This window comes from Branchiostoma lanceolatum, chromosome 15 (genome assembly GCF_035083965.1).
Source record: "Branchiostoma lanceolatum isolate klBraLanc5 chromosome 15, klBraLanc5.hap2, whole genome shotgun sequence".
NCBI lineage: Eukaryota > Metazoa > Chordata > Leptocardii > Amphioxiformes > Branchiostomatidae > Branchiostoma > Branchiostoma lanceolatum.
Genome location: NC_089736.1, coordinates 2260506 through 2276708, shown reverse-complemented (window position 1 = coordinate 2276708; position 16203 = coordinate 2260506). Strand labels below are relative to the sequence as shown.

The 16203-nt window shown below is 42.7% G+C and overlaps 3 protein-coding genes across 3 annotated transcripts in view; 2 read left to right on the top strand and 1 right to left on the bottom strand.

The window, feature by feature from the left end:
• Window positions 1-5519, top strand: part of LOC136421210 (ATP-binding cassette sub-family C member 9-like) — a 66910-nt gene extending 61391 nt beyond the window's left edge. The window contains exons 36-42 of the mRNA XM_066408395.1: window positions 794-872; window positions 1291-1399; window positions 2123-2226; window positions 2719-2768; window positions 2923-3006; window positions 3406-3468; window positions 4105-5519. Of these exons, the coding sequence (XP_066264492.1) occupies window positions 794-872; window positions 1291-1399; window positions 2123-2226; window positions 2719-2768; window positions 2923-3006; window positions 3406-3468; window positions 4105-4242 (627 nt within the window). The 3' untranslated portion in view covers window positions 4243-5519. The remainder of the gene's footprint in view (window positions 1-793; window positions 873-1290; window positions 1400-2122; window positions 2227-2718; window positions 2769-2922; window positions 3007-3405; window positions 3469-4104) is intronic.
• A 1365-nt stretch (window positions 5520-6884) lies between these two features.
• LOC136421211 (alpha-(1,3)-fucosyltransferase 7-like) lies at window positions 6885-9555 on the top strand. The gene is made up of 2 exons (XM_066408396.1): window positions 6885-7209; window positions 7854-9555. The coding sequence occupies exon 2, from the start codon at window positions 7985-7987 to the stop codon at window positions 9326-9328; it is 1344 nt and encodes a 447-aa protein (XP_066264493.1). The 5' UTR covers window positions 6885-7209; window positions 7854-7984; the 3' UTR covers window positions 9329-9555.
• LOC136421212 (uncharacterized) lies at window positions 9354-12705 on the bottom strand. Its single transcript, XM_066408397.1, has 3 exons — window positions 11875-12705; window positions 11326-11509; window positions 9354-10769 (listed from the first exon to the last, which is right to left on the bottom strand). The coding sequence occupies exons 1-3, from the start codon at window positions 12700-12702 to the stop codon at window positions 10606-10608; spliced, it is 1176 nt and encodes a 391-aa protein (XP_066264494.1). The 5' UTR covers window positions 12703-12705; the 3' UTR covers window positions 9354-10605.
• Between the last annotated feature and the right edge of the window lie 3498 nt (window positions 12706-16203).

Here is a 16203-nt window from a genome sequence, read left to right as displayed (position 1 = left end):
TCTTGTATTCAATGTTTAGAATGTTAGCACTTAATAGGATGCCAGATTATGAAGAGAGCATTGTAATTTGGTTTGGTTGAAATTCTACTTTATTTAGCCTTTTAAGATCGATTGGGCAGTGGTTTGCTGTCCACTTGGTAGTAGTATTTGAGCCCTCTTCTTCCACCACCATTTCCCTCCCCAACCGAAGTCGGGTACCCATTTTTACACCTGTGGGGAGTGAGGAAAGTCATGTTAAGTGCCTTTCCCAGGGACACACATCAGTGGCATGTTATGGGATTCAAACCTAGGATCTCTGGGTTCTAGCCAAAACACCCTAACGGTGACGCTAACACGATGCCAACTTATTTATTTATCTATTCATTTCGATCTACCACATTTGTGGAAGGATTGACATAACAGGTGACTATCACCTTTTCAAGATGTCAACCCAGACCAGACTGTAAGGTTTGGACCATCTCACACCGGGGCATGCCCCTACTCTTTTTCGAAAGGTGTGGTGGGTTCTTTAACGTGCGAGGGATGTGGCTCTCCCCAAACACGGGACCTCCATTTAACATCCTATCCGAGGGACGTTCCTAACCCTAGATGAGCTCATTTACACCTGAGCGAAGGGAGGAAAGTCGTGTTAAGTGCCTTTCCCAAGGGCACAACATCGTTGCGCAAGTTCGGACATGTCTCTGGGCACAACCCGGGATTAGATCCCGTGTCCCATTGTTTGACAGCCGCGCGCTCTACACTTGCGCCACACGACGCCACTTGTAGCGTATTGACCCTCTAATCGTCCACTCAGGTTGGGATCTGTGGCAGGACAGGTAGCGGGAAATCTTCCCTCACTCTGGCTCTCTTCAGGATGATTGACATGTTTGAAGGTAGGTTTTAACTTTTATTCTTACCCATCCCAAATTACATGTTTTTTTATATTCAAGCGATTGCAAATTTGAATGTGTAAAAACTTCCTTAAGAGTTTGTCATCAAGTTGAATATCAAATGGTCGTTTTTCCCTTGAGCTGAACCATGTATAAACAGACTTGTCCTTGGTGCTGAATTAGTTTTTTACGTGAATACTTATATCTGTCCTTTGTGCTAAACACTTAAAGCAAATGTGAATAAGTATTTCTGTCCTTGGTGCTAAATACTAAGCATATGTGAGTAAGTAGATCTTTCCTTGGTACTGAACCGCTCACACACTAACAAGAATTACATTTCTTAAGATGTAGCTGTGGTAAATTTAGGAGCTATGAATGGTGTTCTTTATACGTGATTCTGCTATGTCTCAATGTTCTTCAGGTACAATATCCATAGACGGTGTGGACATCAGTCGTGTGCCGTTGACCTTGCTGAGGTCACGCCTGTCAATCATCCCTCAGGACCCCGTGCTGTTCAGCGGCACCATCAGGTCAGTGCCTGTTTTGTATCTGTATAGCCGGTGTAACCGTCCATCAGTGCAACACACCAGCTTCTGTATCTGTATAGCCGGTATAACCGCCCATCAGTGTAACACACCAGCTTCTGTATCTGTATAGCCGGTGTAACCGCCCAACAGTGTAACACACCAGCTTCTGTATCTGTATAGCCGGTATAACCGTCCATCAGTGTAACACACTAGCTTCTGTATCTGTATAGCAGGTGTAACCGTCCATCAGTGTAACACACCAGCTCCTGTATCTGTATAGCAGGTGTAACCGTCCATCAGTGTAACACACCAGCTTCTGTATCTGTATAGCCGGTATAACCGTCCAGCAGTGTAACACATCAGTTTCTGTATCTATGTAGCTTGATTTTTATACTGCCAATACTGTACTAGTAACAGGGATGTCTCTGCAGCTCAATTGGTTGCAGCCTCATAGCTGAGCTCCTGGTTCCAATTAGTTGCTAACTGGGAGACCCCGGACTGGGGACTGGGTTCAAACCCGGGAAGGGCATCTTGGTTGGGACTGCACCCTTTTTTCTGAAGGGATGTAAAATGCATGTCAAAAAGGAAGGGCGAGCAGCCCCTTAGTGCAAAGATATACCCGGTATCCTGCTGCTAAAACAGCAAAGAAACATGCTGACCTATGTGTCACCAGGCGCTGCAAGGTGAACAACAATTCCAGTATTATTTCACATTCCATTTGTTCAGGTTCAACCTTGACCCTGAGGAGAATAGTGACGATGAGGAGTTATGGCGGGCGCTGGAGATCGCACAGCTCAAGACTCTTGTAGCTGACATGCCCAGCAAACTGGGTAAGTAGCTGGTGTCTTCTAAAGGTTTCTGTCCCAACTATCTATTGATCTAATTTCTACAGATCTAAGTTCTTATTATAAAACTGTGTGTGAAAAGGTCCATTTAATATTTTACACACAGTATGCGAACTGCAAACAATATTGAATGTTGGCAGTACACATGTAGAAATTTATTCTATATCTGTATAGCTGGTATGATTTTGCCCTTCGGCGTAACACACCAGCTTTGCAGGCAGGCGGAGCAGCAGCAGGTGGTTATATTACACTGAACGACCTGTCACACCTAACCTTTCCACATCTAGCTGCAAGCGTTGTTAAGTGCTATCTAGTGAAGATGCCTCTATTGAACTTGGTGCCAACGACTTCCACTCTACTTCAGTACTGTGTAACTGGCAAATACACCCTGTACATTCCCCAGAATGCTGGGAGAATCCAATGATAACGTTAACATGGACGCAGATTTTGAGAATTTTCTTTCTTGTCTCTCACCAGATGAGATGGTGACAGAAGGAGGAGAAAACTTCAGTGTTGGTCAGAGGCAGGTAAGTAGGTTCGCTGGGTTAGATGTTTTTTCAACTGTGTCTGTTGGATCAGTTTCGGTTTAGATTTATAACTGTTCATGATTGGTTATCAAAGTGTGACTCAAAAAGTACTCTTTTCTTTCTTGTACCCCCTCCCCCTCCCTTCCATCTACAGCTGTTTTGTTTAGCCCGAGCGTTTGTCCGGAAATCCCGGATACTCATAATGGACGAGGCCACGGCTTCTGTTGACATGGAAACGGTAAGATAGCGCACTTAGAAAGAAAGTGCAGTGTCTGTAGGATTTGACTAGTTCTAGTAGTTCTTGGTATGCTTTTATGATGTAGAATCCATGAGAATTGAAATTAGAATGTACTTGAGAATGGGGTGGTTATCTCTGGCTTAAGGTTGCATTCGCCTGAATTTTATGAAAAACGCACGAATAACTACACATGTAGCTATAGGCTGTTGAAAACATACCACCTCCCAATGCAGCCGTTGGCCGGTTTGCATAAAAAGACTTCTTCCATTAGATTCTTACATTTTTGCATAGTGATTCGTGCATTTTTTTTCTCCTTAAAATTCGTACAAATTATTGCTTCGGCACCCCTGCACTTGGTGTTGAGTGATGATGTCACATGTTTCTGCTTTTCCCCATCAGGATGCGATTCTGCAGGAAGTTATAAAGGAGGCCTTTGGAGACAGAACAGTCATAACTGTTGCCGTGAGTAGAGTCTGTTTACCTCAGAAGTACCATGGTTTCATCATCATGATTTGGCACACTTCATCATTATAAGAATCTTTCTTCCACGTTTTTCTTTGGACACGCCATTTCATTTCCTTGGTTCTCTGACATTCTAGTTTTGCAGGTGGTAAATATGAAAACAGAAGGCAGGGAGGAAAACTTGTATGATCTTACTCCTTGTACACTCACTGGAACCTAGAATATTCAATAATATTAGAAGGATGCATATTTGGTCTGTTTATTGATTAACACTATAGTTATTTTTGGGCAGTAGTAGTGGGCAACCTAAAACCAACCGTACACACTCACGCCACATCTTCAGAAAAGAGGCTGTAGCCGCGTATAGTTCCCGTTTAGAACTATAGTTATTTTTGAATATGATAAAAGAATAAAATAATATGATAGTTTCATAAATCCTTTAAGATTGACTAAACATATGCATTTGGACTCTGAGGCACTTCATTTTCTTGAAACGGACAAAATTAAAAGTACAATGACACAATCATAAAGAAAGGGAAACCTGTCAGTTAAAACCATAACTGTGTGGTATGACGCTTTGATGGTAGAATTTAATGGCAAATTTCGTAACCATTTTCTGAACGATTTACCGAACAGCACCGGATAGCGACCATCCTGAACTCTGACCGGATCCTGGTTCTGGACCAGGGGAAGCTGATGGAGAACGACTCACCAGAAAACCTGCTGAAGAAACCAGACGGACTCTTCACTGCCATGGTTAAGGCTAACAAGTAACGCCCGTATATTCCATACTTAGGACACTGCAAATAGTAACAATATTCAAGTTGTTCTTCGTTCGTTGTTCTAGTTAACATTCCAGTTAAATATACATTCTTGAAAGTACTTAAAGATATACATTCAGACCGATACTAAGCCTCTGTGTGTAGACATTCTGGTGAAGAAAAGGAAGCTTCTATTCTCTCAACTGAGTAGCCATGGTCAAGACTGTCAAGAAATGTATTAGACAACCTATTGAAGGTTTGGACATCTGTTCACTGCAAGGGTGAAGCCAACAGGTCGTGGTTCCTCACTTCTCGTGGATTAAGAAAATATCAAGAAATCTTCCACTACACTTATTTGAGACATTCTGATTAAGTATATACATGTACACTTACTAGATTAGATGCCAGACGTGACGAACTGTGCCTTAAGTTTGCTCGGTCTCGCATACATAGTGACAGATACCGTGCTTGGTTACCATCACGAAGGGGGGGATGTCCACAACAGAACACTCAGAAACAGTACCAATCTATCACAGTTTAAGTGTCGTACACAGCGCATGGCAAACAGTGCACTACCATATTGCGTTCGTCTGTTAAACGACTGCTGCTAAATGTCTGTATATATTAGTGTTTTAGATAGACTTAACGTAGACGTATAATCTTATTGAAACACTTTTATTCAATGTGTAATGGCTTTTTAGCCCTGAGAACATGTAAAAGATGGACATTTGTACAAAGGCTGCAATTCAGCACTTGTGCTGCAATGGCTTTTTTAAATATGAAAAAAGAAACCATTTCTTTCAACATAAATGTATGATGATGTGCCAAAGTAAATGTCTGTTGAAGAAAGCGGATGTTCAAAGCCATGGTCAAGACTAACAAATGATATGCATGGTATCTACATATGAGACAGGTAGTTATAGCATTCTAATTGAGTGACTTATACTTATTTGTGTATTAAACTGACAAAATTGTTGATAATAGTCCAGGTAAAAACTATCATGTATTCATATGATAAGTAGTATTTAAGATGAAGTCAATCTCGAAAACAAATAGAAATTGTTATAATTACTGGTGACAAATTCAATATGAAGAGTTTCTATCTTCGTCCTTTGGTTTAGCTTATTCAATATGATTTTGTAATAATGTGTCTTTTATTATATGTTAAATTGTTTCTAACATCTGTGTCCGGGGTGTTCCCCCTGAGATATGTTATGATATACGGACATATGCTGAATGAATTTATCAAAATGAAGATTAAAAAATAATTAAAGAACAATATCTTAATAAGCCATTGTCATGAATATCCTTATGGTGCAAATGGCAAGAAGTTACGATTCCAAAACATGTGAAAAACGTCTTAAACATTTAAACAATTAGTTTAAATACGAGTCGATTAAACATGATGACAATGTGTGATTAATGATAATTTATAAGTTATGCTTACCACGGTTACGCGGAAACACACACAAAACACTAGAATGGCAACATTTTCGGGAAAATTCAGGATATTCCCCTCCCATTACCATGAAGTCTCTGCATAAATTATGCAAAGGAGGTCGGCATTAGCATAATTTATATACAGGTGTGTTCACCTCTCCTAAAGGTACCTACATCTGAAATATGACAATCGTAGCCTTTACGGTGAGGGATATGCATAAATTATGCAAACGATGCCCTCATTAGCATAATTTATGGTCAGGTTTTATGACCCTTTCTAATGGTACCTACATCTCAAATATGACATCCGTAGCTTTCACGGTAAGGGAAATACAAGTTTATGCCTAAATTATGCAAATGAGGTCCTCATTAGCATAATTTATGGCCAGGTTTCCTAACCTTTCCTTAAGGTACCTACATCTCATATATGACATCCGTAGCTTTTACGGTAAGGAATATACAAGTTTATGCATTAATTATGCAAATGAGGTCCGCATTAGCATAATTTTTGGCCAGGTGTGTTCACCTTTCCTACAGGTACCTACATCTCAAATATGACATCTGCAGCTTTTACGGTAAGGGAAATACAAGTTTATGCATAAATTATGCAAATGAGGTCCTCATTAGCATAATTCATGGCCAGGTGTGTTCACCTTTCCTGAAGGTACCTACATCTCAAATATGACATCTGCAGCTTTTACCGTAATGGAAGTACACATTTCTGCATAAATTATGCAAATGAGGTCCTCATTACCATAATTTATGTCCAGGTGCATTCACCTTTCCTAAAGGTACCTACATTTCAAAGATGACATCCACAGCTTTTATGGTAAGGGAAATACAAGTTTATGCATAGATTATGCAAATAAGGTACTCATTAGCATAATTTATTGTCAGGTGTATTCACCTTTCCTACAGGTACCTACATCTCAAATATAACATCCGTACATTGTAACATAAGGTAACAAAACTTTCTGCAATACCATTAGTAGAGCTACCACCGCGCATCTACTTGGTTTTTGGCAGAAGAAGAAGAAGAAAGAAGAAGAAGAAGAACAGGCAAGCAAAAACAATATATCCCCCTTCCCACTGGAAGGGGAATATAAATACCTGTCTTCTCACGGAGGTGATAACTCCTAACTCCAATCCATGCCAAGAGAAACTCGTCGGGCGACGTCACCCTCCGAGGGTGTGACGTCATGAGGTCAGTTAATCCTAGCCGCACACCCTCCGCTTTTATTGGTCAGCAGCCAGGGAACCGGTCTTCTCACTGGACTTCATATCCATACATACAGGTGGGTGTTTGGACCGAGACAGTAAGACTCGTGGAGCCTGATTTCCAGCTTATTGCCTTCGCCGGGAAGGTTATGTTTTCGTCAGCGTTCGTGTGTGTATCCTTCCTTCCTTCTGTGAACACGATAACTCAAGAACGCCCGGATTGATTGTCTTAACTTTTTTACGCAAACGTTTTGTAAACCGGGCGGAGTTGACGTCTGCACTACCCACACTCGACGGCGACAGTCCAATGGCAACCGACCCGGTGAGTAGTTGCCTTTTCTGTAAATTTTCTTTCGATTGTTGTCGCTACAGAATGATTAGAAATGTTCGCTTACTAAAGGTTTCTTACTGAGCAGATCGCACCGATTTTGACCACGCCATTCCCGATAAGTTAAGACACACAAGGAGTTCCTCAAATTTGTCGTGTGCAGCGAATTCGCTCATATTACGATATTCCTTTATATAGTGCTTTCTCGATTGTGAAGGTGATTGTAACAGAAGAAAGCCGGCTTAAATATTAGAAAAACAACAGAAGCCTACCAGATATACTAGGTATTGATATAATGACTATTTAAACAGACTACATCAGGAAATCGAGAAGTAAAACCGGTTTCGAATTCAGGGCATGCGAAATATTTGGTCATTCTTTCATTGAGAGAGGATGGCCCTTAGGCGTCAGAGTGACAAAGTAAGAATGAGTATAGCGTCCGGTCTTAAATGGCCTTTAGTTAGTCTTATCCCAACATCGCCTTGCTATCCCTCACTAAAAAAAAAAACAAGAAGAAATCACTATAATCGAATCCAAATATCAGGTGTCCATTTCTCAGTTTTGCTCTGATTCCACCAAAATGACTACTAACTATTGTTATACTGACAGCTTTGTACAACTATTTTTGTTTCTCTCAGACAACACTCCTAAGACGACTGGACGGAGGTATGTTGGAATGGATTCTTCGTTTTAATATGCTGAAACCGTGCAGTGTCCATCCCATGTATTAAAAGGAAATGGACGGATGCCTAGCAGCTGAAAGTTTAACATGGAGCCTAAAAACGGATACAACAAACACGGCATATTCAAAACTGTCGGAGCCTTTATAGGAATGTGTGTTTACATGTATTTACTGTACATTGCGTATGATGAATACACGATGGAAAATCCAATGACACTACATCCTTCTGCTGGGGTACCCGAGTTCAAAAGAAGCAAAAGTCTTCGCCATGTAGACAAGAACACGTCTTTTATTCAGCGCTCATTGCTTCCGCGGTATCACTACTTCATGTCTTCTCTCTCGGATGAAAACACATCGTCAAAATTCTATTCAGTCTGGCACGAAGAAGCCACACTGCCACTAAGGAAGTCACCTAACAACAAGACAATCGTTGTTTGGAACTCGACTCCAAAATGGCCGCCTAAGAATCCTTGTTCCTCCATGCCGCAGTGTGTGTTCAGCAAGGACCGGAGACAAGTTGTAGACGCTGATGCCGTCCTCTTCCGGGGTATCCACGGGTTTCCTTTAGTCTACAATAGAACGGAGTTCCCGAAAGTACGTCCCAGTCACCAGTACTGGATATACATGCCATACGAATGCCCGCATCTCACAAGAGACATCGACTTGGTTTCTTACGGGGGCGTCTTCAACTGGACTTTCACTTATCGAAATGATTCGGACATCCTCGCTACATGGGGCCATGTGACTCAGATTTATCAAGAACTGGCGGAAAACCCTCCCGCTCTAAACAGAGATTACGCCGAACAGAAGACCAAGCTTGTCCTGTGGTATGTGAGTAACTGTTACAAACATTTGTCTCGGTTTTCTTACGTCACTGAGTTGAGGAAACACATCCAAGTGGACATCTTCGGTAGATGTGGTAACAGCAGCCATTGTGCGAAAAAGGACAGGGATTGCTTCATAGAACACATCAGCCAGTACAAGTTTTATCTGGCGTTTGAAAACTTTAAATGCGCGGAATACATAACGGAAAAGTTCTGGGATAACTCGCTAAGGAATGACGTCGTCCCGATCGTGTTGGGTGCGCCGAAGGATGACTATGAAAGATTTGCTCCCCCGAACTCCTTCATTCACGTGGACGACTTTAACTCCCCTAGGGAGTTAGCAAACTACTTGGAATATCTAGACCAGAACGACCACGAATATAATCAATATTTTGCTTGGAAGACCAAACCTCCTAAGAACCTGCCCGTGTCTTGGGAGGGAAGGTATTGTGAAGTTTGTAAGAAACTCCTCAAGACGTCTCCGTCGGAGAGAAAGGTGTACACGGACTTAGACAGGTGGTGGAGGGGGGAAAACTATGAATTATGTGAACCACTCATTTACGACGGGAGCTACAAACACCCAAAGAATGCCATACATTTTCATTAAAGGAAACTCATTAGGACCCGAAAGGTCGGATTTTGAAAGTCACTTTATGTAGTCATTAGTTCAAACAACACTATCACAATGTATAGCGACGTCCATGATGCAAAAATACGACGTCGATGTGATGTGAGAATCATCGATCATCGTACGGCACGTTATTAAAATGCTCAAAGTATGAAGTTATTACACAAATGTGATAAACAATGTTAGTAAATGTCATAAAGATTTCAGCATGTTTTTTTTATTTCCATTATTGGGCCCTAATATAGATTGGGTTGCCTTTAAGGCCACACTGACTTTATAATATGAAGAAGAAGAAACTTTATTGCACGACAATTGTACACGGTACAACGTATGGCAACAGCTATTAGATATAGTACAAAATTGAGGTATAGAATAAAGCTTAACATCATAATTACTGAAACAATATGGGCTAGCATAAGTCTCTGATATAGTGTTACAGTCGACAAGCTCTTATCATAAGTTTCGGTATTCTTTCTATCGCGATCGCCGTCTAGTCGTCAATGAGTATCACAGAAGCACGTCCTATTACCGTATTAGAGAATTCCCCACTCCCTGATCTCCTGAACCATCCGCAGGAAGTATATGTCCGGACGGAGAACAAACTTCCGCATGACATATTATCTTTTGCTATGTCTTCTTTAAGAAACAAACAAAACTAATGCGACCCTTTCCACTAGACTCTGCAACCGCGCTGCGACAGCTGAGCGACCAAAGATTTGAATGATCGCTCAACAAATTTCATAGATAAAATTGTTGTCTTTTCAGTCATACTTCTACATTTGAAATGATATTCCAATTATGAAATAAAGAGTTACACAAATATAATTAAGGTCGCAGCGAAGTCGCAGCGCGATCGCCGTCTAGTCGTCAATGAGTATCACAGAAGCACGTCCTATCACAATGTTAGAGAAGTCCCCACTCCCTGATCTCCTGAACCATCCGCAGGAAGTATATGTCCGGACGGAGAACAACCATCTGCATGACATATTATCTTTTGCTATGTCTTCTTTAAGAAACAAACACAACTAATGCGACACTTTCCACTAGACTCTGCAACCGCGCTGCGACAGCTGAGCGACCAAAGATTTGAATGATCGCTCAACAAATTTCGTAGATAAAATTGTTGTCTTTTCAGTCATACTTCTACATTTGAAATGATATTCCAATTATGAAATAAAGAGTTACACAAATCCAATTGAGGTCGCAGCGAGGTCACAGCGAGGTCGCAGCGCGATCGCCATCTAGCCGAAGGGGTATCACAGAAGCCCCCACCCCTTGATCTCCTGAACCATCCGCAGGAAGTCTGTGTCCGGACGGAGAACGATCATGCGCATGACGCGGCTGAACACCCCGTACAGACAGTCGGTGCGGAAGTCCGCCTTCAACTGCTCCAGGGTGTAGCTCTGGAGACTCAAAGGCTCTGTGGGAAAATATGAGAGGCCATTCTGGGCGTCAGGGCATTAGAGTTTTTATGTCAGATTTCCTAACCAACGCCCTTCTGGGCAGTTTGCGGAAACAAAATGTATGACGCAAAAGACAACAAAATGAAATAAAAAATGTAGAAAAATAGTCATTAGAATAATTTGTGTATACTTCTTGATGAACACGTCCATAGGGTTTTGTTCCCACCGACAGCTTTCAATTTTTGACAGGGCCCCAGTTTGGAAATGTGACTATAGCAATGCGATAATTGACAAAAAACAGCCACACTAGGTTTTAATTTCACTGACAGATCTTAACACTGACAGCGAGGACGTTATCTTAAACCATTTATATACAATAGTTTCTATGAACATGTCCTTGGAATATGTTATAGCTCGTTTTACTGTCCATGTTAAAATTTCATTGTACTCGACGGGCTTGTCTTTGTCAGCAGGGCTAGCGCTTTGTAATAGACACAGGCTAGTTGGACGGCCCTGACTGTGTGTGCTGAACAGCCAAACCAACAAATAGGTAAATAAGTGAAGAGTTCTTACCTTTCGGACCCAGCGCGTTCTGCAGTTGTTGGTGATAGTGAGCCAGGACGGCGTCCCGGTGGTTGTGGAAGACGTCCCAGGCCGCAGAACAAAGGAACAGCATGGCCAGGTCATAGGTCGGCGGCAGGTACTGAAGAACCTGCCAGTCCACCAGCTTTACCGCAGTGGGCACGTCTGCTTCGTACTGCTCAGGTGGAAATGAAGACAACAACATCAGATAGAAACTAGTACACGAGATATCGAACCATAGGCACTAGGAAGCCCAAAATCTAATACTTTTGAGGTCTCAAGGAGACCTACCCACATACCAAGTATGAGGACAATTCATTTAGGCATTCTCGAGTTATCGTGTTTACAGGAAAAACGCAGTAGGAAATGTTGACTCTAATGTGCACATTTAAAACAAACTTAGCTTGAAAGTTAATCTGTGTTGGTAGAAATCATTCTTAAACAAGTTTTAACTGTAATTTCCAACACAAGAATTGGACTTACCCAAATTTTCGACCGTACGACATCGGTCTTTGTCAAAACAAACTTGTCTTACGTTACCTTGATCATGATGTTGTTGGTCCAGCAGTCTCCATGGTTAAGAACCCTGACTCTCTGGCTCTTGCTGTTCGACATGTCTTCGACGAAACTCTTGGCGTCGACTACCTTCTCAAGACGGGCTAGCAGGTCCTTCTCCTCGGGGAAGGCTTCTGCGAACGTCTTCAGCCCTCCCTGGCAGAGGTGGCCGACTACTTCGGGCGCGAACGTGCCGAGAACGCACTTCTCGGGAAGAGGAACGCCCGAACGGAGCTCCAGTCGGTGTGACAGGCCGTGCAACTGCGCCAGGGCCCCGGCTGTCAGCATCATCTCCTCACGGCTCAGCGGCTGGCGGTCGGGTTTTATGGAGAACCCCTGAGTTTTCAGGTTCTCCATAACCCTGACGGACACCATGGAGCTTGGATCGGTGGCGGCGAAGTAGCATTTGGGGAGGAAGAAAGGATCAGCAAGAGAGCGATCTTCGTTAGACATAGCTAGGAGCTCGGGAACTGTATTGGAGTAGAACTCAACCTCAACTCTCTCAAATTCTATCTGTTTATCCTTTGGACAGATCATTGTTGCGAAGTCTGTCAGTTTAGCGACGAGACTGTAGCGCTGACTTGCGCCGTTCCTGGTCCCCACGGCGTCAAAGGCGATGATGTTCGTCATGAACCCTTCACCTTGACCTACAGGACCCTTCACGTCGACGTCCGTGATGATGACGTCAGGGAGGTCACGCTGCAGTACCTGCTGCACCCACGAGGGGGCGATGTCGTCTGCAGACTGCGGAATTGCGATTTCGCCTGGCGTTGCCATAGTCTTTCGGCTAGTGATCATAAAGAAATAATTCATCAATCGATCGATCATTTATCAATACAAAATATCAGGCTCAACAAACTTCTCCAGTAAAGTTACTAATTCTCAAGACGGAGATATCTATGACGTGGTGGGGGAAATCCTGCATTTGCTTGCAAATATCCGCCTTCTAGGTATACTACGCTGCTCAATTCAACATACCTGAGGATCCCTTTTATCGTCATCAGGCCTTGTAGTGTACGTAATTCGTAGGGAATCATCTGAATCTAATGTAAAGTAAAATGTTGCAATGACTGCTTCAGAATATATATAGAAGCCTACAAAATTTGCATGAGTCACTAAAGAAACTCCCCAATTCAGGCCCCCATCGTCTTCTTTAGCCAGGGCCCTGTCACACGACTCCACAGCCAAGGTCTGTGCTGGGTTGGGAGTAGCCTGGAATTCATCCAATTCTAGCTCCTAATAGATCGCATTCTAGGATGTAAGGGATAGGGTTCAAGGACATGGTGGGCGGTCTGGACAGGCAAGGCTACACCTGGAGAATGTTACACAGGCAGACAGAGAGGATCTCCAAGCAGATGTTAGGGTGGACGGTCGTATCGTGTTAGAGCTGTCCGTCAGTCTGCCTGTCTGTCTGACTGTTCAAAACACCATGCAAGAGACAAGAACGTAGAGGAATCATCGACACGAACCTGAACCAGGTGAAACACAGTACGTAGAGACCACGTCTAACTAGATAATAGACGGTATAAAAGGACAACAACAACAACAAATGTCTGTGTTTCTTAAATGCAACCATCCCAACACTGGGCTCCTCGTAAGTGTCTACATATCTACTTATAGATTAACAGCCATAGCGGATAACGCTAATGATCTTATGCTAATTAAGTAATACTTACTGAAACCATGAAAAGGAACTGTACATACGTCGTATCCTTTCTTCACGTTTCGGCGTTGCTGGCCAACAGTGCTAATGGGTCAAAACCTGATCTATAGTCTTTTACGACCTGTCGAATGGTCTGTTGGTCGCCGATGGGCAGGACCGTTGGCAACTAGCCCAGCTAGAGACTTACAGAGCTTGCCGCAAGTTTCACAGAAGAATGCCGTTGTTTGGCACGAAAAAAGACCCAAACAGATCTTACTTACTTTCTTATCAAATAGGCTGCTCCTGTAGATAAGATGTGGCAACGTCAAGGGCTTCGGAGAACGCGATATTCTTGCTGTATATGTTGAGGCTTCGAATGACTCTGCTTCACCCAGGCAAGTCACTTTCTTCAAATTCTTCTGTTGTTGCTTCAAGGGTCTTGGGAAAATTGTGGCGTGAAAGAAAAACAGACTGCTTTCAGTTGACCTGGTCGGTATTTGTGTACGTGACCGCCAACAGCCAATCAGCGGGCCGAGAACGGGGGCATTGACCTTGCACCAGTGCGCACCACTACACGCGTCCCTGTGCCTCATTAATTCAGCTTTTTTCACGGTCATGTTTTAGCGTCCTCTATCTCTCAGCCCGCCAACTGCAGCAACCGTGATCAACCCAGGACCGCACCGTTGCAAGGACAGGATGCACCAAGCAGGTCGTATTGAGCCTCCTTGGGTAAACCAATTCAAAGTGATATTCATAAAGAGACACATCAGGGCTCTGAATACTTTTGAAAACCGATAGTGCCGGCCGCAAACTGTGTTTACCGTGACAGTTCCTTCACTTTGAGGAGGACAACCTTTCCAGTGATATTCGGAAGCGAAGAAACAGCAATTATCCTTCAATTTGGGAAATTCTTTACCCACCATCTGTTTTCAAAAGTGTTCCGAGTCCTGATGTGTCTCCTTTCCGATTCGACTTTGGTTTGGTCTACCCAAGGAGGCTCTACAACACCTGCTTAGTGTATCCAATCCTTGCAACGGTGCGGTTTATCACGGTTCGCAATGCTGCAGTTGGCGGGCTGAGAGATAGGGGGCGCTAAAACATGACCGTGAAAGAAGCTGAATTAATGAGGCACACGGACTGATGGGACTGAGGGGTGGCATCCGTTGGTTGTAATCCTCAAAACCCTTATAACTCCTGATAGAATTGACGGATTTTGTTTATTCAAAGCCCAAAATACAGAACATCATATGGGCAATCAATATAATATATCATACGATGTATCATAGGTAGTCCGAATAAATAAATAAATAACAAACAAGTAATATGAGGTGACCCCCGTGAAAAGATCACTGTTGGTATAATCCAGGCTGATAGTTGAGTTTGCAATGTTGTTGAACGATTTTGCTCTGGAATTATTTTCATTTTTTTTTGCAAAATCTGGAGAATCTTTCCCTGCTTTTGTCGGTGGAATGTTTTTCTTAACAAGTGTTCCGCACGATGTTGGGAAATTTTCGCCTGGAATTTCTGCTGTTCTGTGGAGAAAACACGGGTTTCCTGCCCTGTGTTGGATTTTGGAGGAGACGACAACATGGCGTGGCGAGACGAACGGACGGAGGCGGCGTGGCGCGGTGGAAGACTACGGCGTTCTTACAAGGTAAAACTACAAACTGTTTCGTAGATATTATTTCTAAGGCACCAGCAAGAACATGTTAAATTGTATTCCGTAAAAAATCAGTGTAGTTCTTGAAGTCCCAAGCGAATGTTCTTGATTCACATAATTTTTGAGAAGACAGGCTCATAAAGAGTTCATTTTGTCCCGTTTTCTTCAACATTCGCCTTCTTATGGTGTGCTTATAGAACATTGAGTGTATTTTATGTCTTGTTTGTCAGTTATGGAAAGTTTCAGTTCATATTTGTGTAAAAGAAAGCCGTATTACAAACGATTTCTTATTATTTGTCGCCACGTGGTGTGCTGGGCCGGCTTCGCGGCCACCTGTTGGAATGTGCAAGATTACGTCATTTTCATTTTCCCGCCAAAATGTTAGGTAAACAAAACGGTGACGTCATAGCTTTAAGCTGCCGATATAAACTCAATTCTAGAATTTTTAAACCTTACTTTTGTTTGCTCTATCATATCTCCGTTGCTCCTTTATCCTTACCCAAGATTTATATTTTCAGGAATTTAAAGATTTTTTTTATTGCTTGAAGATCTTTATTGTTGTAACTAGTCCGTTTTGAATATCTGTGTGGAATGAATTACAGCAGCTGCTTCCCTTTAGGCATATGTTTGTGTGTTTTTTCTGATTAAGGTATATTAATGGAGATTTTGATAGTCTACTTGCAGTAAGCTGGTGACATATAAGCCCATTCGCAGTTCCGACTACGCATGTGCAATGTCAAAGGTAAAGGCCCCTGAGACGTAAACAAAACCCGTTGGGGCGTTGTTATGCAAACCTAGACAATGTGGAGACGAGAACTGTTTACAAGCCAGGGGCCTTCACCTTTGACACTGCACATGCGTAGTGGCAACCGCGAACTAGCTTATTTCTTACAGTATCAGACACTGGAAGGCATTCAGCACTAAGGACAGGGACTGCTCTGATGTTTGTTTGTTTGAACCTTTGTTTATTCATGATAAGCTCAAATCAGCAGGCAGGCCGCTTTTCATTTGT